General features: G+C 45.0%; 1 protein-coding gene across 2 annotated transcripts in view; it reads left to right on the forward strand.

The window, feature by feature from the left end:
* Positions 1 to 21,159, forward strand: part of CORO1B (coronin 1B) — a 199,760-nt gene that overhangs the window by 140,915 nt on the left and 37,686 nt on the right. For both annotated transcript variants that reach the window (XM_086953250.1, XM_086953251.1), the window contains 3 exons: positions 11,369 to 11,514; positions 19,704 to 19,761; positions 20,007 to 20,267. In XM_086953250.1, the coding sequence (XP_086809376.1) occupies positions 11,369 to 11,514; positions 19,704 to 19,761; positions 20,007 to 20,267 (465 nt within the window). The remainder of the gene's footprint in view (positions 1 to 11,368; positions 11,515 to 19,703; positions 19,762 to 20,006; positions 20,268 to 21,159) is intronic.

The following is a 21,159-nucleotide window of genomic DNA, read 5'->3' on the forward strand; positions in this document are numbered from 1 at the left end:
AAGGAGCTTTAGGGAAAGAAAGTGTTGATACAAACAGACAACACAACCACCGTGTTTTACATAAACAAATAAGGAGGAACACAGTCTTTAGCACTCTCAATGCTAGTTCAACAACTACTGAAATGGGCAATCCCAAAGACAATAGACCTAATTGCAGTACTCTTTCCGGGAAAGGACAATGTAGAGGCAGACAGACTGAGAAAACAGACGTCCGCATCCCACGAATGGGAACTGAATCAATCGGAACTGTACAAAATATTAGGAAATGGGGGATTCCGCAAATTGACCTATTTGCAAATCACCATGCAAAAAGCCAACACTTCGCATCCAGGCGACCTTGCAAGCAGGCCCTAGGGAATGCTCTATGGATAGACTGGTCAGGGATATTTGCTTACGCTTTTCTCCCCAATACTACTACTCCACAAAGTGTTCAACAAATGCAAGATAAGCCACATGACAATGATTCTCATTGCGCCGCAGTGGGCCAGACAAACATGATTCTCTGGGATAATGGAGATAACACAGGGAACAGTGCACAGGCTTACAAAAAGAGAAGACCTATTAACAGTGCAAAACGGAAAGGTACTTGACCAAAAACCCGAGAGCCTAAGCCTAGCTGCATGGCTCCTGAGGACTTAGAATTTGCACTCCTCAAACTACTAGAAAGTACAATGGCAGTACTTCGAGAAGCCAGAAAAACAACAAGAAAATGTTCCACAGCAAAATGAAAGAGAATGGTGCTTAAAGAAAACCTCTCAAAGAGAATCACAAAAGAAAGGACAGTCTAAAATACCTGATGCATTTACTACAAAGTAATCTAAGCTACACGTCATAACGGATCAGCAAAATTATAGGCCTATAGCATTGCTCCTTCTCATTATGAAAGTTTCAGAGTCACTGGTAAACAACCAATTGTTGTCTTTTTTTATCCAACTCTTAGTTGGATCCCTGCCAGTCAGACTTCTGTGCATGTCCTAGCACGGAGTCATCCCTAATGGAGGTCACCGACACAATCAGACTCATGCTAGATATGGGGAATTCAGCTGTGCTGGTTCTCCTTGATCTATCAGCTGCTTTTGGTACCATCTCCCACCCAACTCTAATTTGCAGATTGGAGGAGATTGGTGTCAGCGGCAAAGCTTTGAAATAGGTGGAAATCTTTTTATCAGAATGAACTTGCAGTGTACATATGGATTCTTATCTCTACAAATCCATGGCCCTGGACAAAGGGGGGTAGGCCATAGGGATCTATTTTGAGCCCTACTCTCTTTAACATATATGTGGCTCCCCTTGCCAGGCTTATAAGGTCTTGCAGCTGTGACACAATCACATATGTTGATGACACACAACTGGTCATCACCATGGATTCTAATCCGGAACTTACCAGAGTCAAATTCCAACACTGTATGTTAAAAATTGCATAATGGATGGTTGCTAACCTCCTTCCGCTCAACTCTAGTAAGACGGAGGTCCTACTTCTTCCTACCCCCGTTCCTTACATACTACTTCTTGAGAAGGCACATTAAATCTAGTCCACTAACTGGTGGCCAGCCAAACTTGGATCACCCCCGACACCTCTCAAATTGGTTCCAAATTTGGGCATCTTTTTTGGATGACAAATTCTCTATGAACAAACATGTCAAATCCATCTCTGTTACCTGTTTTGGTCTGATGCACATGCTTAGGAAGGCTTTTCATTGGTTTTCTCAGAATGTTAGGAAAACCGTAATCCAGGCGTTTAAAATGAGCTGCCTGGACTATGTGAATTCCCTTATGGTCGTAATGAATGAAGGCCTTTTCTCCAGACTTCAGGTGGCACAGAACAGGGCAGCCTGCCTAGTCTGTTATCTTCCTCTATGATCTCCATCTGCACCTGTGTTATGCTGCCTTCATTAGCTCCCCAATAAAAAAAGTGCGCTCTTTCAACTAGTTTGTTTTTTAAATCACTACCTGGGAAGGGACCATAATATCTCAAAAATAAAACGCAGCCCTATATATGGGCACGTCTGCTCTAATTGAGCGAGCTACTACTACTACTATGCCCTAAACTTATCCATAAAGCCAGATATGGTGGCAGCTTCTTTTCTTTCTTGGCCCCCACATACTGGAATCAGCTACCCTTTCCCCTTCGCTCTTGTTCAGACCTAATCCTTTTCAAGAAACTCCTGAAAACATGGTTGTTTGATCTTTAATCTTCTTATGGAACTGTGACCTGCATTTTACGGACTCGGCGCCAAGAGAGAACCCCTCCAGGATCACTTTTACGCCCTAACAAATATAATAATAATTAAAAAAATTAGAACGTTGGCATTTAATGAAGCTCTTTTAGACCACATGTTGGCTACTTGACCAAACCATCATTTATTACTCCGGTCAATGACCTGATAGCAAGAAGGATATGCCCAGGGGAGCCGCCATTCCGGTCCGAACATCCTTCATTATTAAGCCTTGTGATTCAGCCCTTTTTGTTGGCTGAGCTTTCTACAGCTGAGGTGTTAAGCCACTCTCGACTCGTCCTTGAGCCCAACCCTTTTTAAGTTATACGTCTTCTCGGTCTTCCTCGAATGGAGTCATCCCAGAACTTGCCTACTTTTCTCCTTCAGTTGGATGGAGGTAAACTGTCTACAGCTTAACAAAATACCAAGTTCCACACAGTTTGAGAAGTTTGCTATATTCTTTTGCAGCTGCAGATAGCTTCCAGATAATGCTTTGCACAGTGAAATGCTGATGTGTCTCAATTTCTATTGCACCCACCACCCTCCCCTTTGTAGGAAATAATGACTATGTTCCTAAGTTGAATTCCATAAAAGCTGTGGCCAGAGACTGTCTGTATATCTTTACCTCACCAGAATACTACAGTAGATTTGCACAGCATCCTGCATATTACTGGAGTGTAATTGTGCTGGTGTGAATGGGCACCTGTGTGAAAAGAACCACCATCCCTGTCCTCGAACCAGCAGGCTGCTGTCATATACGCCTCCTTTTAGTGTCGACTTAGCTTTGTTTTTACTTCAGTACCTGCTGTAGATGTACAGGATATGTTGTGTTTTTTTATCATTTAAAATGTATGTACACATGTAAATATCCTCTGTATTACTGTTCATGTACAGCGTAATTCTAGGTGCCTACCACTGTTGAAAAATGAGTTAACTGACCACCTGGCTAAAACAGTAATGTGTCCAAGACTACATGGTTCTGTCTGGCATAGAAGCCCAGTTTAGAAGTCTCGTCTCTTGGTTCCACAGGTCACCATTTATATGTAGCCAGTACCCCCATTCCCAGCCAATAGAAATGTCCTTGATGTATGTTTTGAGAAGGCTGATATTAAACACAAATATGTTTGTGTCTCTTCTCCGTTGTTTACCTGTTAAGTGTGGAATAACTTTTTTTTTTTTAGTTTCCTAAATATTTGACTGTGCAGACAAAGACTGACTATTAGATACATTGGTGCCATGCATTGTAAGGGGCACCATGCTCATAGGCCAATTAGTGTATGCCTTTCACAATGCCACACCACCACTGGCCTATGAGCATGGTGCCCCTACAATGCACCATGCATCTATTGTCAATTGGATTAATTTCTACAGTATGGCAGTGTACCTCTGTCTGAGTGCGCCTGAAGAGGTGACAATAGTATGGTGCCCTATAAGTTAACAATAGTATGGTGCCCTATAACAAGCTTTGAAAAGTTTCCAATGTTCTTCATTTGCATGGGAAGAAAGTTCTTCTTAGGGTATTTTTGTGCCCCTGGCAAGGTATCTTTTTCACATCAATGTACGCACTGTTCTGTTAAGTGGGTTCATAGGTGGCACCCCCTAGCAGATGGCATCGTAGATGACTGCCCAGGTGCCCTGTGGATATAAACAGAACTTATTGAAGGTAGTGTCACTGATTTTAAAACGGGTATCGACGAAGTTTAGTATTTCACACCAGATGGAGACCACCTAGATCACACAGTGTCGGCTTTTCCTCTCTGGGCTTTGAACATACTTTTAGTCTTCAGCATTACTGTTGTTTATTCATTGCCTAATGTTCTCCCATTGCAGCAGTTAAATTCCTGCCTCAACTTTGCAATGGATATATTTCATGGTAATTATTTATTGATGCACTGGCACTCACTCATTCATCCGTCCATGTTTTCAGTAGTCCATCCAACTGATGACTGATTCTCATTTAGCCACTGACCTATCCATGTAACCACATGCACAGGCATGACTGCAAAGAAGCACTGTCACTTCTAAAATAGTGAGCTAGACTTATTGACTTTGCAAATGCTTGTTACCATTTGGTTGTGTCAACTTCTACAGCTGCTTGACTCCATTAGAATTAGATGTTAGATCGATGGGGATTATACAGTGAGTTCTCAAAATCCTAAGACCCTCCCCAAAAAATTGAAAACCTTCTTCACCATTGTAGGTAAGCGGCTCATTATGTGTTGTGGGGTTGTGAGACCGCACCATGTTATATAATATAGTTCACAAAGGGAAAGTAGAAACTTAGCCCAGCGCTAATTCTCATATGCCTTTTTTCCTCACCGGCAATAATTCATTTAGACAAACTTTAGTTATTGTACTGAGAAGGACACACGTTGCAATGCAAAAGTCCTTGTAAAGTCTTTCTTTCACAGCTTCTTCATTTCTAACATTTGATCAAAATTCTCCATTACAGAGCATGACATCCAAGGCCAAGCCAACACTTGTTCCGCAAGTTGTTCGCTTCTTCAAGGCTGTTTGCACAAAAAACATAAAATGTGTTCTCTTACTGTCGACATTACATACTAGAACAAAATATTCTTAAACAAAAGAAAATATGATATGACAATACTTCTTATACTTCTAAATTAAACAGTCATAAAAGCTGAAGTCCAAATTCTAACACAAGTCAAAAGAATCGAAAACTATAAATTAAAAACTATAAAATAAAACTACAAAAAACGATATATGTGTACAACCTAATTTTTCTAAATACACAATTTAAAAAGACAGAAAATATGAAATCCAAAATACAAATCTTGTACAGTTTGCGCAGAGGAAAGAAAAAGAGGGGAAAAAAATTTGGTGACCATTGGGAAATTAAACTACACTGTTTTTGACAAGTTAGATTCATAGGAATATAGTGCAACACAGTCCATCGTATTTTACATTAGCCTCTTCTAAGCAATAACTTTCTTATTCAACACTTCTTCGTTGTCCATACCATATTAATTTTTATATTAAACAATTTCCTCCTATTTATACTCAAATTGCAATCAGGACTTGTATAGAGAGAGTGGGAGACATGAATTAACGACATTTTAAGCCCATCTAGGGTCCACCATATCCTATTATGCTAGCTCCAAGGAGTTAAGTCTATTTGCTCAGAAAGATGGTACATTGATGCTGTGGATTAAAGTTCAAAGTTTCAAATATATAGTTTATATTGAGCCATTATATGGGAAAATATTGCAATTATATGACGGGGTTAACTCTTTATATGTAGTGGTTCATTAACCATTTATTGTTTCTCTTATATCTTTTATGTATTAATAAACATACATAGTATTGCACATCTAGGAGTACCTTTAAGTATTAGAAAACAAGTAAATCTTTCATGTTTCCAAATTCTAATTTCTCTAGTAACCACGATTCATTCTTCTGCGTTATCATCTGTTATCTAAACATAGAATTAAATATTTGAAATAGATTAATAATAATTTGAAAAGAAGTCTGTTATATTGTTTAAAATTACAATACACCATTACATTTATTACTAATTACTAAAAGTTGGAGTCTCCTCCAACATGACTATTTTCTCAATAACCATATTATCACATTAAAACTGAAATTACCTATTTACACTATAACTTCATGTGTGTTTAAGTGATACTACACATTGTTGAGCCCTTATTCTAAAATGCTGTCAATTGTCTCTTAATTCTTGCAGTCAAAAGTGAGATATAAAAAAAAGTATAAAAAAAACTGTATTTGTGTTAACTTGTAAAGTCCTAGTCGTATGTTCTTGTTAACTAACAACATTTCGCTCTAGATTACTGCCCATAGGTTAGACGCCAACAGGTCTCTCTAAAAATAGTTCAATATTTAATTACTCACAAAAACGAAAAAAAATTGCAAAATAAGCCAGAAAAATGTAACAAAGTGAATTCGAAGGAGGAGGAAATGACACCATTCCGTAACGACCAAGCTATATAGCACAAGTCTTGTTCTCTCCCTTATACTAAAGATACTCTATCCTACTGGAAACTAAATGCTCATCAACTGCCAAAGACCTCAGTTTAGCTATTATGAACTGTAGCCCATGCCGACCAAACTATATACCATATGTCACATTTTATCGCTTATACTAAAGATGCAGTATCCTGCTGCAAACTACACACTCTTCTTCATCAACTGCGAGAGACCCCAGCTTCCCTGTTGCAGGATGTTGCTGTCGTCTATTTCATCTCTAGATCGTAAGAGGCCTGAGAGCTCAGTTTTTAAATACCGTAGCCTCACCCATTAACAATTAGTCCATTAAATTCGAAATTCAAAAAGAATGAAGCCTATTGGGTCAAGTATCTAAATCTGTGTCTTCCTAGCTTCGTGGATATATACATATAATTGTGCTATCCTAAATCAAAATAATACCTTATCTATGTAATACTTACATCATCTATAAAAATGAAACACCAATTTATAAACATAGATTGTGTTTTTAGCTTTAAATAGACACCAGAACGACAAAAATCTAATAACAGGAACCTGGAAATATGATTTTTCAGAGGTAAGTAAAATGCGGTGAACTCGGTCTAATGGATGCAATACATCATGTTCTTATGGGGTCGCGGTTTAGAGTTAGTCACAACCCTAAGGACTGGAAATGCCCTTAGCCACTACTGTGACTGACCAAGTCAGATAGGGAGCCTACCAGGGCGATTCCACAGGACCAGAGAAAGTTACCTGTTATCATGAACAGTCACTAGTCCGTTTCCTTGTCCTTCTTTCAGACCACATAGAAGTCAGTGGAAGTGGTCCTAATGCAAGGGATATAGGTACCTAGAATCCATTTGGGCCAACCGTTGGCTCTACATACATCAGAGGTCGCCTCCTGCCTCAATACTTGGTCTCCCATGATGCTCCAGTCTGATTCAGTGTAGGGCAAATAGGTACTGGTCGACTGACTTTACAGCAACAGCAGTTTCCTTGTAGTTTCTTCCGCTTCCTTCAGCAATGCAATGCAAGGCGGGGGAGTCCACTTTGACCACTAGTCACGGGTCTGGACTCAATCTCCCAGTATGCACAAGTGTTGACCAGACAAGCCCAGCAACAGAACAGCTGGACATTCGCAAGCAGTCTCCTTTAATCTTTTATAGTCCTGTAGCTTAACTGATCTAGCCAGCTAGTCCTTGAAGACACTCGTCCGATCCTCCTTGCGAGTGCTAGGGTGAAGCAGGTGCTGTCCGTCTTGGTGCAACCTCTCAGCAGCTGCAGCCCTTCTGTCTTTGTTTGTTCCAGCAGTAATCTGAGGTGTAGGTGCCAGGGATGCCAATTTTATACCAGTTACAACCTTGTAGGAGAGAGCATCTTAACTAACCTATGGACTACCAGTTCCCACCGATTATTCCACCAACTTGGTGACGACTTCCTCGGAAGTGTGGCATCTAGCTATCCCAGAGTGCAATATTCTACCCACTTCCAATATGAACAGGCTTTTCTCTTGGTGTGTGGAGCTCCCTAGCCCATCCACTAGATGTGGCTCCTTGGGGTCTACACTCCCCTTGAAAAACTGGTTTGGTGACAGGTTTTCCCTCCCTGCTCAGGATGCCAGCCTGGTTGCCTGACCAAAGGGTAGGCCCTTCACAAGTGTGACTCACATTTGCCCTTCAGTTATGGCTTCCCCTTTGAAATTTGTCCTCTAGACTCGCATCCCTACAAGTGGCTAGGAAAGTTAGACATTCTTGCCACAACAACGATGCTCATTGTTATAACGTTGGTCACTAAGATTCGCTGCCTGGCTTCTGAAGTCTTGGAGCTGAGGATATTTTAAATTTGCACAAAGCTGCTGAACACCATTAAAGATAGATGTCTTACAATTTGATTATTGCCTCGCCACTGGTAGAAAAGTTTGCAAAAGGCACTAGATTTAAGGGGCAAGAGTTTAGCATACACTTCTGAAGGTCCACTTGGAAGGCTGTATGTTAAATAGAAGGCATATTTCTGTAGTAGGGGATCTCTGTGTATAGTCCTAATCTAGTGAATAGTCCCGCCCATGTGCGTGGACCCAGGAGCAATCAAAAATAATCTCTTAAATTGTCCTCATTGCAGTCCTGCATATACACTTAAGAGAAAATTAAAGACAATAATGCAGCCTGTACCTACAAGGCTACACTGTCCAGTACTTCAACTAGAAATGCCAAGGATATAACACCAATAACACATTCAACACAATCTGTCAAGTTTCACCCATAAAGAAACTTTCCTCCCCTCACCAAATCCTTGGAATGATAGAGAGGAACGTAATGACAGACAAGCCTCCATAGGCTGCCATTCTGTGTCTGGAATAGGGATACCGTGCCTTTAAGGAACTCTCTGGCGACCCTCGGTATCCCAGCATGCTCAGCCCCTTCCTTTTACTTTCAGTTCTTTTTTCAGGCTCCTGCTAGCAGGACCCTGGAGCATTGAGCTCTCCCTTTTTGGGTAATTTGTTAACTTTTTGGGACTTTTAAAGTGTTCAAATGTGTTCACTCGACGTTTTTTTGCCGCCTCTTCATTTTTTGGGTGATTTGGCCATTCTTTTATCAAATATGCCTGCCTTATTTGAGAAATGTCCAAAGTGTGCCAGGAAGAAGGCAAGATCTGATCCGCACAGGGTCTGTATCCTGTGTCTCTCTTCTTCTCATGTTCCTGGGACTTGTGAGATCTGCCTGCAGTTTTCAAGTAGGACCCTGAAGGACCGAGGGTAGATCAGGCTCCAAGGACTGGAGCAAAGAAGACAGCAAGGTCAAGGTGGGTCTGGGCAGCAAGGGGCTTCTTTCTCTGCCTGTGCTGAGGACTCTGGGGGGCTCCCCAGTAAGAAGAAGGCCAGAAAACGGTCTGTTCCCCGTCTCCCAAGGGCTCTGGGTCGAAGCGACATCGACAGTCGACGTCGAGGGGATTGACGTCAAGGCCTCCGACGAGGTCGACGTCGAGAACGGCTTCGTCGTCGAGTCATCATAGACGTCGAGAGGGTTCGAGAAGGCGCAGGCGGTCGAGGCATCGCCGTCGACTCGACGTTCGACGTCGAGAAGGAGATCGTCGACGTCGAGAAGGAGATCGACGTCGAGAAGGAGATATCTCCTTCTCGACGTCGAGGAGGCTTTCATAGACGTCGAAACGGCGTTCGTCGTCGACCAATTTTATGATTACCCTCAAACAAAAAACAATTTAAAGGCAACACAATTTTTTTTTGGTTTGATGCATTTAAACCGCATGTTTCATATGGAAAACCATGTTTAACCTAAATGGCCCAGGCAGCTCCATGGAATGCTTTAGACATTGACAGTTCTAGGTTTTGGCTGGTAATGCTTTTGAATGCTGGGACTTGTAGTTCTCCTTTGTCATTATAAGTAAGGGTTTCTTTACTTCCAGCATGCAAAGCTTTGATGGCAACATTCAGAGACGGTTTTAAACATACCCTTATTAGTAAATGCTTTATAAATGATTATCAGGGCCATAACCATAGGACAGATACTTCCGATTTTTTTACTTTGCACTTGGATTTCTTGCATAGAAAGTTTGGAAAAGTTGAAAACCTAGCCCGCCCCTAGCTCTGTCCCCAGTCCCGCATACATCCCACCCCCCAGTCCACCGCTCCTTTTGGTGAGTACCTGCACTTATTTTTTTCCTTTTAAAGCACTGCCAAAGGTACAAATATTGTGCAAGATTGTTATTAATAATAGCATGGTTGCCAGAGTTACTAAATTATTGCTGGAACTGATTGAACTATATTTGCATGTGCAATTTATTGCTACTTTTTAATATATATTGACTGTTAGTCTGTTGCCAAACCGTGGTAAAATCGCTGGATTGATATTAGATCTTTTTCATTATGCAGCCCCAAATTAAATTAATGGCTTACATGTATTGTAAGCAGGGCAAACGTGCATCAGCTGTTTGAGGCAATGTAAAGATGGATGGTGAAATTCTACTTACAGAATTTGGATGTTGTGTTGTGTATATAGAGGTAGACTAATGCTACTTTTAATTGGAATGGTGGATGTCTGCATATAGAATCTAGTTTCTAATTGAAATGTATAATTTTATATAATGTTAAAGCAGATGCACGTAATTTTAATGCACATAAGAAAAATTATATGTGCTATTGTATGGCTTAATGCTGAAGCAATAAAGAATGTTGACTGGTTGGCAGAAAGCTGAATTCGGACATATTACCAGCTAGCTCACACAAAAATAATAAACAAAAAGTAGCAACCATAGGTGTCATGTAACAGATCTAAACAAAATGTGGTTAAGACAGCCACATGGAGTTCCATTCATAACATTTTAAGCATAACTCTGTTGCTAGCCAGGCAAGTGAGGAGGCAGCAGACTTCCAGATGGTACTGTGAACCTTCACACTCACCTCTGCTTTAGACGGAAGAGCGCTGCTTTAAAGTTGATGCACAGTATTTAAATCTATATTAGGGTTTGCAGTGCCAAAGAAATCTTGAATGGTAGTTTATTTCAATTTGGTGAGTTAAAATGTCTTTGTCTGCAGCTTAAGAGTCCTGTAAATTCATGTGACCCGTTCAACCTCCCGGTGAGGTGTAGATGTTGCAAAACACTGTTACACATTGCCATACTGCTTTTCCTTATAAAATAAGTTATGTTGAGTTAAAGTGCAAAAATGAGCTTGCAGCTACACGAGGAGGATTGTGGACGTCAGGTAGATGTACTAGTAGGTTATTAAAGGCTTGCATCTCGGCATTCCACAAAACCTTAGTATGGGCCAACTAATAGATGACGAAATTCGGCGCAGCATATGGCCCTGTTACATATGAAGCTGTAAAACTACGGTTACTGATGTTTTTTTTACTTATGCGTACCCCTGAAATGTATTAGATAATAAGACATATGATGGAAATAGAGCTGCTGTAATGTGGCTGGAAATTAGACCTATTTAAGCAGGCCTTGTACCGCTCCCTGCTAGTGTGGAGAACTGAAAAGGCCACAATACTATAATGTTCAGACGTATTGTAGTAAAGTTTAAATTGAATTCAATGTGTCTGTGAGGCTACAGGTTACACTGTAGAGGTCCAAGGTTGCTGTGGTTCATGGTGACTGATGGCAGAGGCGGAAGAAGAGGATTAGTTTGTGTACAAGATTCACCCTGTTTTTCCTCCTGCTTCCTCCAGGGTGACTCCAGCATCCGGTACTTTGAGGTGACTGACGAATCCCCGTATATTCACTTTCTCAGCACCTACGGCAGCAAAGAGCCACAGCGGGGAATGGGCTTCATGCCCAAGAGAGGCCTTGATGTTAACAAGTGCGAGATTGCCAGGTAAGGCCTTTCTTGCTACTCCCTGAAGCGCATTCTGTCATCTTGCAGTGTTGTTAGTGATCCCTGCTGACTTGAAATGCTTCTTGGTCCATGGGGAGAACCTAGCCAAATGCTGCAATTTCTATGATCAATCTGGGAGTGCTGCTGTAATAACACCCTTACAGAGAGAAGCACCATACTACTCCTACAGCCGCGTGTTCTGGATATGGCTCTAAATATTGTCTATATTGATATTTCTTACTGTTTCGATGTTTTCATTTGCTTAAACAGTTGCTTGGGTGAAACCAGCTTGGCCATCTTGTCCTCGATTCAGTGGATTCCATTCTTGTTTAATAATGTATGTATTAATTTGTGTGTATGTTCTAATACTGGCTCATTGTGGATAGTCCAGCTCTTTTGTGGGCCCTATAGTTGTGAAGGAGACACTTCTGTATGGAGCCACAAACCTAAACGTACATGCATATAGAATAGAGATTTGCTATGGCGTGCCAGATTTTTCTTCTGAGTGTTCTATGTTTAGAAGGAAGAGTTAATTTTACCTCTGATTGGTACAGCCAGTTTTGTTTCACTGGCTACTCGGTGAAAGAGCGAGGATGCTGGAGCTGGGTACCTCTAGGGAGGCCAGTAATTGGCGATAGAAGAGTATGCAGCCTGAGGGCACAGTGTTCCCTGCAGAGGGTTAGCATGAACAGTGACCTGGTGTGCGATGCCAGCTGTTGAAGGACAGATGCTTCGAATGGAACCTATAGGTAAAGGTGCGAGTCAAGAGTCCTGAGCATCAATCAATCAGTTTTGCAGCGTATATCTTTCTGGATTCACTATGCTGTGCATATTCCGCGGTCTTGTGGTTGGGTCCGGATTCGTAGTCTTTTCTTTGTTTTTTGGTTTTTTTTTTCGTCGCCCAGGTGGGCGTCGGCGTCACCCCTCCTTGGGTGTATTTCCGGTGACGTCGGCATGCTTCCTGCGGAAGCTCCCACCCTTGGGCGCCATCTTCAGATTCTTTTTTCCGCGGTCGGGTCTGGATCGTTCCCGTTGGGCTCCAGACATTTTTGGAGAAAGTACAAGGAAAAGAGTGAAATTGGAGAAGAAATCCACCAGAAGACTACAGAAGACTTCGCCGATCACTGACCAGCGAAAAGGAGGAGAAATCATCGAGGACTTCGACGATCGTCGACGTCCACGCGGCCAGGAGGCCTGAGCACTCGATGATGGACAACACGCCGTTCAAGTTCTGCCGTAACTGCCACCACAAGTACGCGCAGAAAGACCAACACCCGGTTTGCAACCTTTGCCTACCGGTAGACCACAGAAGCGAGGACTGCAACGCCTGCTCCGTCTTCGCCCCGAAGACCCTTCGTGTGAGGAAGAGCCAGAGGGTAGCGCATGCCACCCTCCAAGGAAAAGCCCCGACGCCATCGCTGTACGAGCTGGGGATGTCCTCGGAGGAAGAAGACAACGCTGCCGCCGAAGACGACAGCTACACGGTCGTAGAGACTGATCACATGAAGACATCTGATAAGGTAGGAGACTCGCCGTTCCCCAAGAACACGAGAGACTCTGAGTCTCAAAAAAACGAGGGCAAGACCCCGAAAGCGCCGACGCAGAGACACCTGGCGTCCGCGACTACCCACAGGCCCAGCGGATCCTCTGAGAAGGAGTCCCTGGCGCCGAGAGCTGTTGAACAGCAGAAGTCGTCGAAGATCGTCCCCGAAAAGGACCGATCGACGTCGAGGGAAAAAGACCCGAAAGCCACGACGCCGTCCAGGGACCCGAAACCCAGTTCGACGTCCAAGTCCTCGGCACCGAAAATCTCGCCGCCGAGCCAGGCGCAGAAGAGAGGGGCCGAACAACCCGGCGCGGACAACGCGGCCGAGATGGAGAAGAAAAGACGGCGACTAGAAGCCGAAATAGAAAACATCTTGCAGCGGAAGAAAGATTTCGACGCCAAGATGAGAGCCTTCACGATTCCCCACAAGACCAAGCCACCCGTGCTACACCTGGTCGAGGAGGAAGACGAACACGTCAAGGAACATGAGCCTGGCGCCGAAATGGTCGACGACCAGGAAGAAGACGAAAACCCCTACGAGACTTACAGCTATGGGGAGGAAGAGGACAGCAGGATGGACGCCGAGTCGGCCACCTCTGACCCGCAGGAGGAGGATTACCTGGATGTCGACACCGAGAGCCCGGAAGAGGCGGTCGACACATATCCCTTGAGGCCATCACCGCCGGACGACATCGGGACCTACAACTCGGTGATAAGGTCTGCGGCAGCAGCTTTCAAACTCAAGCTCGACGAGGAGAAGCAGAAAGCGGACTTTCTTCTCGAGACATTACTCCCCACGCAAACAAGGAGCCAGTATCTGCCTATGCTCGATAGCGTCTTGGCGCAGGGGATGGAAGCATTCAGGGAGCCCGCAACATGCAAGGCAGTCACTCCCAGAACGGAAAAGAAGTACAAGCATTCATCAAAGGACCCAGCCTACATTCGAGGCGTGGTCTCAGCTGACTCCATCATCACGGCCACAACAAGGAAGAGGGCTAACGTGGCCACTACTTCTGGACCACCTCCTGATCAGGAGAGCAAGAGGATGGACTTAGTGGGCAGAAGGATCGAACGGAATGCCGCGACCCAATGGCGCATGGCTAATTCCAATGCCCTCATAAACAGGCACATGTACCAGATCATGGAGGAGCTAGGAAAGCTGGTGAAAGACCTGCCCCAGGAGGCCAGGCAGAAGGCCAAGAAACTGGTGGAAGACGGGATGAATGCGGCAAATTGTTGCCTCAAGACGGCCCTAGATGGAGCAGACACCTCCAGCAGGCTCATGATGATGGGTGTCACTGAAAGAAGACACGCATGGCTCAGAATCTCGGGCTTCAAACCAGAGGTGCAACACAGCATCTTGAACACTCCGTTCAACGGCGAGACGCTGTTCGGGACAACAGTTGACGACAAACTCAGTCAACTAAAGAAAGACAATGAAACTGCACGATCCATGGGAGCATTGCAGTTCAGAGGCAACAAGAGGGGCACCCAGTCACGGAGGCCCGGCGGAAGAGGTGGAAACCAGCCAGGTACTTCACACCAGGCTTTCCAACAGACGCACCAGGCGGACTCGCAGGTGCAACCGAGTCAGCAGAAGCAGTCCTGGCAGTACCAGTCAAGAGGCCAGTCCTTTCGAGGGAGAGGAAATGGACGAGGACAGCATAAAAGAGGGGGCCAGCAGCCCGCCTCTAAATGACTTCAAAGACATCCGTGTGCCCGCCCACAGAAAAGATCCCAGGGGGCAACACGTACAAAGGGGTCAGGACAAACTGGACAACTACCACCACATAACACCAGTGGGTGGAAGATTAAGATTCTACCTCCAGGAATGGAGAGAGATCACATCAGACAAATGGATCCTAAACATCATCCAATTCGGGTACTGCATAGAATTGGAAGGGAGGCCAGCAAGCAGGAGACCAAAGAGAAAGTCACTAGCAAACGAACAGCTACAGCGGCTTCAGGAAGAAGCAAAAGAGCTCCTACAAAAGAAGGCCATAGAACGGGTTCCCTTCAAGGACAGAAACAAGGGAATATACTCAACGTATTTCCTCGTGCCAAAGGTCGACGAGACAATGAGACCCATTCTGCACCTCAGGTTCCTGAACACATTCATAAGAACACAAAAATTAAAAATGACCTCCCTGCAGGAGGTGCTACCGCAATTGCAGATTGGAGACTTCATGGTCACGATAGACCTCAAGGACGCCTACCTGCACATACCAATGAACGTAAAGCACAAGCATATGCTCAGGTTCACGGTCGGAGAAAGCCACTACCAGTTCACAACACTAGCCTTCGGCCTAGAATCAGCACCGAGGGTCTTCACAAAGTGCCTCGCGGCAGTCGCAGCTCACCAGCTCACCTACGAAGGCAGGGAATACACGTATACCCTTACCTGGACGACTGGTTAGTGAAAGCAAACTCGTACCAGAAATGCAGGAAAGACGCACATACAGTGACGAGCACGCTAATAAAACTGGGGTTCTCCATCCATTGGAAAAAATTGTCAATGGAGCCGGAGCAAGTAAAGATCTTCCTGGGGGCACAGATCAACACCTTACAGGGCAGGGTGCTCCCCAGCGACAGGAGAGCAAGGGCCCTGGTGAGGGAAACTCGCCTCTACCGGAAGGGACAAGCTCTGACACTGAGGACTGCGAGCAAGATCTTGGGGATGATGGCATCATGCATCCACCTGGTACCAAATGTACGACTTCACATGAGACCCATCCAAGAATGGCTCCAGGAACAATGGTCACAAGCTTCAGGCAGTTGGGAGGATCTAGTGGTTGTGACGCACGCAGTGCAGAAGGAAATGGCATGGTGGACCATGGAGAACATAACAAAGGGAAAGCCTCTAACACCCCAACACCAACAGTGACCATCACCACAGACGCGTCCCTGAAGGGATGGGGCGCTCACATGGAGGAACTCAAAGTGAGGGGTCTGTGGACACCAACAGATGCGACAAAGCACATCAATTACCTAGAATTGAATACAATCTTCCTTGCACTGAAAGCCTTCCAAACTGTACAAGCACAAGGTGTTGCTGCAGACAGACAACACCACAGCAATGTTCTACATCAACAAGCAGGGTGGAACACAGTCAACCACGCTTTCGACACTGGCGCAGGAGATATGGAGATGGGCCATCCCCCTCAGGATAGACCTACTGGCCATACACTTACCGGGGAAGGAGAACATTCAAGCAGACTGGCTCAGCAGACAGACATCGGCATCCCACGAGTGGGAGCTCAATGCTCAGGAGACGAGGTGGTTGTTCAACAGGTGGGGAACGCCATCAGTGGACCTGTTTGCTACACGCCAGAATGCAAAATGCCAAAGCTTCGCATCCAGACAACCCGAAGAGGGGTCCCTTGGGAATGCCCTATGGATAGATTGGTCCGGGACATTTGCTTACGCTTTTCCCCCCGATACCACTGATACACAGAGTACTGAGCAAGTGCAGAGCGAGCAACATGACCCTGATACTGGTCGCGCCACAGTGGGCCAGACAGACATGGTACTCGCAGATCATGGAGATGACACAGAGTGCACCCCACAGATTCGGCAGAAGAAAAGACTTGCTCTCCATGCACAACGGAGAGGTACTGCACCCAGAGCCAGAGCGCCTGAACCTAGTGGCGTGGCTCCTGAGGACATAGAATTTGCACACTTGAGACTGCCAGAGAGCACCCTCAGGGTCCTTCGGGAGGCACGAAGGCCCAGCACACGGAAGTGCTACGTGGCAAAGTGGAAGAGATTCACAATATGGTGCAGGAAGGAAAGACTTCACAATAAAATGAAGGACTCCACAGTGCTAAAATACCTCACGCACTTACTGGGGAAAATCTCAGCTCGTCCTCCTTAAGAGTCCACTTGGAAGCGATAGTCGCCTACACAAGGGGTGAGATGGGCAGGAGTTTCTTCACGTCACAGGTTGTGAAGAGATTCCTGGAAGGAGCGAAGAGGATCGCACCACCTAAGTGTGTGCCGCCACAGGCATGGGACTTGAACATAGTCCTGACGGAACTCATGAAGGAGCCCTTAGAACCACTCCACAAGGCCTCACTAGAAATGCTGACCATGAAAACAGCTTTCTTGGTTGCAATAACGTCCTTACGCAGAGTAAGCGAGCTTCAAGCGCTAACGCTGCAGGAACCCTACATACAAATACACAATGACAGGGTTGTGATGAGGACCGACCCACACTTCTTGCCAAAGTTGGTGTCCAAATTCCACATGAACCAGTCCATACAGATACCGAGTTTTTCCAAAAACCAACAAATAGCGCAGAGCGAGCCCTACACACCCTAGACGCCAGAAGGGCGGTCATGCACTATATCGAGAGGACAAAGGGACACAGGAAGACAAAGCAGTTCTTTGTGTCATTCGCCAACAGTTTCATGGAAAGGCAGTAACGAAGAACACTATTGCACGATGGATCGCGCAAACAATTCAACTCTGCCACAAACGGGCAGGGCAAGAACTAGCAGAGGGGCCACGTGCCCACTCCACTAGGAAAAAAGGTGCTACAATAGCCTTCCTGGCTAACACACCCATACAAGACATATGCCTGGCGGCAACATGGGCTTCGGTGTACACATTCACGAAGCACTACTGCGTGGATGTTCAGATGAACAGAGAAGCACAAGTCGGACAAAAGGTGCTCCAGCACATATTCAAAAACTAAAGCTCATCTTCAACCCAGCCGCCACAGAAATGAGAAACCGCTACAAAATCTATGCACAGCATAGTGAATCCAGAAAGATTCACGCTGCAAAACGAATAGTTTCTTACCTGTTGGTGTAGTTTTGCAGCTTGATGATCTTTCTGGATTCACTAGCGAACCCTCCCACCTCCGCCAGAAAGATGAGGCTGGAGAGGAAAGAGGTGGTCAAAAAAAAAAAAGAGAAAAGGTGTAGAAAGGACTTTATGTACAAAGCGGTTAAAAAGTTTCACCTACATAGAACATTGCCATCACTTCGGAGACGAAAGAAACACGGAAAAAAAGAATCCGAAGATGGCGCTCAAGAGTGGGAGCTTCCGCAGGAAGCATGCCGACGTCACCGGAAATACACCCAAGGAGGGGTGACGCCGACGCCCACCTGGGCGACGAAAAAAAAAAAAAAGAAAGAAAAGACTACGAATCCGGACCCAACCACAAGACCACGGAATATGCACAGCATAGTGAATCCAGAAAGATCATCAAGCTGCAAAACTACACCGACAGGTAAGAAACTATTCGTTATTTATAAAGCACGACAAATCACCTGTGAGGCCTCAAGGTGCTGGACTTGGTAGATGCTGCTTCGTGATTGGTTCATTGGATAAGCCAGGTCTTGAGTCCTTTTCTGAATTGCTGGAGGGATGGGGCGTCCTGAGGTGCTGAGGAAGGTTGTTCAAGCTTTGGCCGCCATGTGTGAGAAGAAGCGTACTCCGCTGTTGGTTCATGGTATCCGGGGTGTGTCTTTGAGGAAGAGGCTGGTGGTTCGTAGGTGTCTGGTCGGTCGGTGAAAGGTCAGGAGTTTTTTGATGTGTGCTGGTCCTACGTAGTGCAGGACCTTGTATGAGTGGATCAGCATCTTGAACTGGCATCTCTTCCGGATTGTAGCATCTTGAGGTGGGGTGTGATGTGGGCATGGATGCCTTGTGTGAGGGCTCTCTTGAATTGCCCCTAAAAAGAACATCCTGTGAGGTGTGGTAAAGGCACAACCAAGCATGTGAGGCTGTTTTCTGGAGTGTGGAAATTGACGGACAACTATTGAGCGTTCAATAAGGCAACAGAGACTGATTGAGCAACTGGTGAAAACCCAATTGATCTTTGGCCTCAGCAAGGTGTTGGTAGTTTGGCCTTTATCCTGATCAGACTGAACCTTGCACAAGGAAGAGTGTTCATCGCTCCGCTCTGTGTGCTACACAAGCACGTCATGTAGCCTTAGAACAAAGGAAGTCTGAGAAGCATTTGGATTGTGTATGTGTTTGCAAGTATTAATACATTGTTACTTGTGCATTGTTCACTTATTATCTGTACAAATCCCATCAATCTAGTTTGTAAGCTTTCAAAGGTTTGTAGATGGTGCCCCGATCCCAGACTACCGATATTTCCAGAGACGAGAGGAGTCTCAGAAGCTGGTGCTTATGCCAGCCATTCATTTGTTGACTTCCATCTCAGGTTGGTTGCTCCAGGGGTCCATTGTATGGCGCTAGTGGGTGCAGGGCCACCCGTGCCCAGAAGGCCCCATTTGAACTCCTTTTCTTTGGGAGATCTATTATGAGAACCTAAGTCTCTGTCCCCTCTGAACCTACAAGGACAATGTGCAGAAGACGATCCTTTAAACCCACTATACTTACTCTTCCCCAGATTCACTTTCCTCTAGCCATAATTTTTCCACTTTCTCTTCATTTACACCATTTTTTACACCTTGCATACTGATGTCCTTATCATTCTTTGCCATTTTGCCTCTTGTTTCTCTCGTTCCTTTGCTGTTGCCCTTTTCTTCTCAGTTCCTTCACGTTCCTCCTGTCTGGTTCTCCTGTAAGATTATCACTTTACTTCTTCTGCTCAATTTGTCTCCCACAGTATTTCCATTTCATCCATCTCTACATGTCTCACTGTGTCTCTCTCATCTGTTTGCAGGTTTTTCAAGCTCCATGAGCGGAAGTGCGAGCCCGTCACAATGACTGTGCCAAGAAAGGTAGGCTAAAGATGGCCAAATCTTTTCATTGGCTCATAGCTTCTCTTCACTCACGTGCTGCAAGTTGTACATTGCATCTTGCATGCCTGTCCTCGTATTTACTAGAAAACATTTGGTGGTGTCCCCAAAATCTTTTTACTCCATTTTCACCGCTCTTAGTTCAGCGAGTATTTTGATAAAGGGATGAATGACTTCTGGGGTGTCTGCTGACTATTCCTTACGCTCATCTTGTGGTTCTTCCATAGTCCGACCTGTTCCAGGATGACTTGTACCCGGATACAGCTGGTCCTGAGCCTGCAATGGAGGCTGAAGAGTGGGTGGCAGGCAAAGATGCTGACCCCATCCTCATCTCCTTGCGAGAGGGCTATGTGCCAGCAAAACAGCGCGACTTGAAGGTCAACAAGAAAAACGTGCTGCACGAGAACAAGCCAGCTGCTGGAGGGAAGCTGGCGGCACCCACTGCGCACGCCTCTGTGCCAAGTATTAACGCCCCTGCCATCCATGTGGTAGGGAAACCTTTGCATTTGCCATGCAATCTCTTCTGTCTGCTGCTTGCTTGTTCTGTCTATTCTCTTTCCTTCCATAATGCATTCTTTGCCAACCTTCCTTCCCCTTTCCCCCTCTAATATAATCTGAAATGTTTTTAAACAATATTTATAGTTGCTTAAGGCTTCACCCTGTTTTTTGTCTGGAGCCAGGTTCCAAAGGTATCTTTTGGAAACCCCTAATCCTCCTGGTTTTATGGCCCTGACCGGATTGCTTTGTTTCTCGCATGAGAGTCCTCAAGGTTTTTCTAAGGTGTTTGCTTAATGTATAGTTATCAGCCCAACCCAGCAACTCCTCATTAAGGTAACAACAGGCTTCCTCCTTAAGCTTTTCTCTTTGAACAATTAACATAAATGTCTTCATCAATAGATTTGCGTACGTTCCCTGAGGTCCGAATGCGTGTAATAAGACAATTGTAGGACCCACATTGTGGTATTGTTATCATGAAATTAGTTGAGTGCTTGTAATTCTGGCTAATAGGTTTGCTTTTTGTCCCAATCTTGGTTGAATAATGTAAGATCCTACTCTCATGTGCCTAGAGAGTTTGGCTCGGCTGCAAGCTGTCTGTGTGATATCTGTTTACTACATAGGTGTGCTTCACCACTGGACAACCCCAGAATGTGTTATGAGTCAGCTCTGCATCACAGTTGGCTTTCCCTCTCCCAAAGCTTGCAATGGTTCCCACATCTAGGACACCCACTCAATGAGTTGTTATCCTGCCTCAGCCTCTAAATCCCATTCAGCAGGGAAGAGATTTAGTGTTGTTGATCCTTTGCAATCGTACTAGCCTTAGAACTTCATAAAAATAATGCCTCTCAGGGTTCCTAGACACTGTACATTTCTTGTGGTGGT

The sequence above is a fragment of the Lissotriton vulgaris genome, chromosome 1_2 (genome assembly GCF_964263255.1).
Source record: "Lissotriton vulgaris chromosome 1_2, aLisVul1.2, whole genome shotgun sequence".
Classification (NCBI taxonomy): Eukaryota; Metazoa; Chordata; class Amphibia; order Caudata; family Salamandridae; genus Lissotriton; species Lissotriton vulgaris.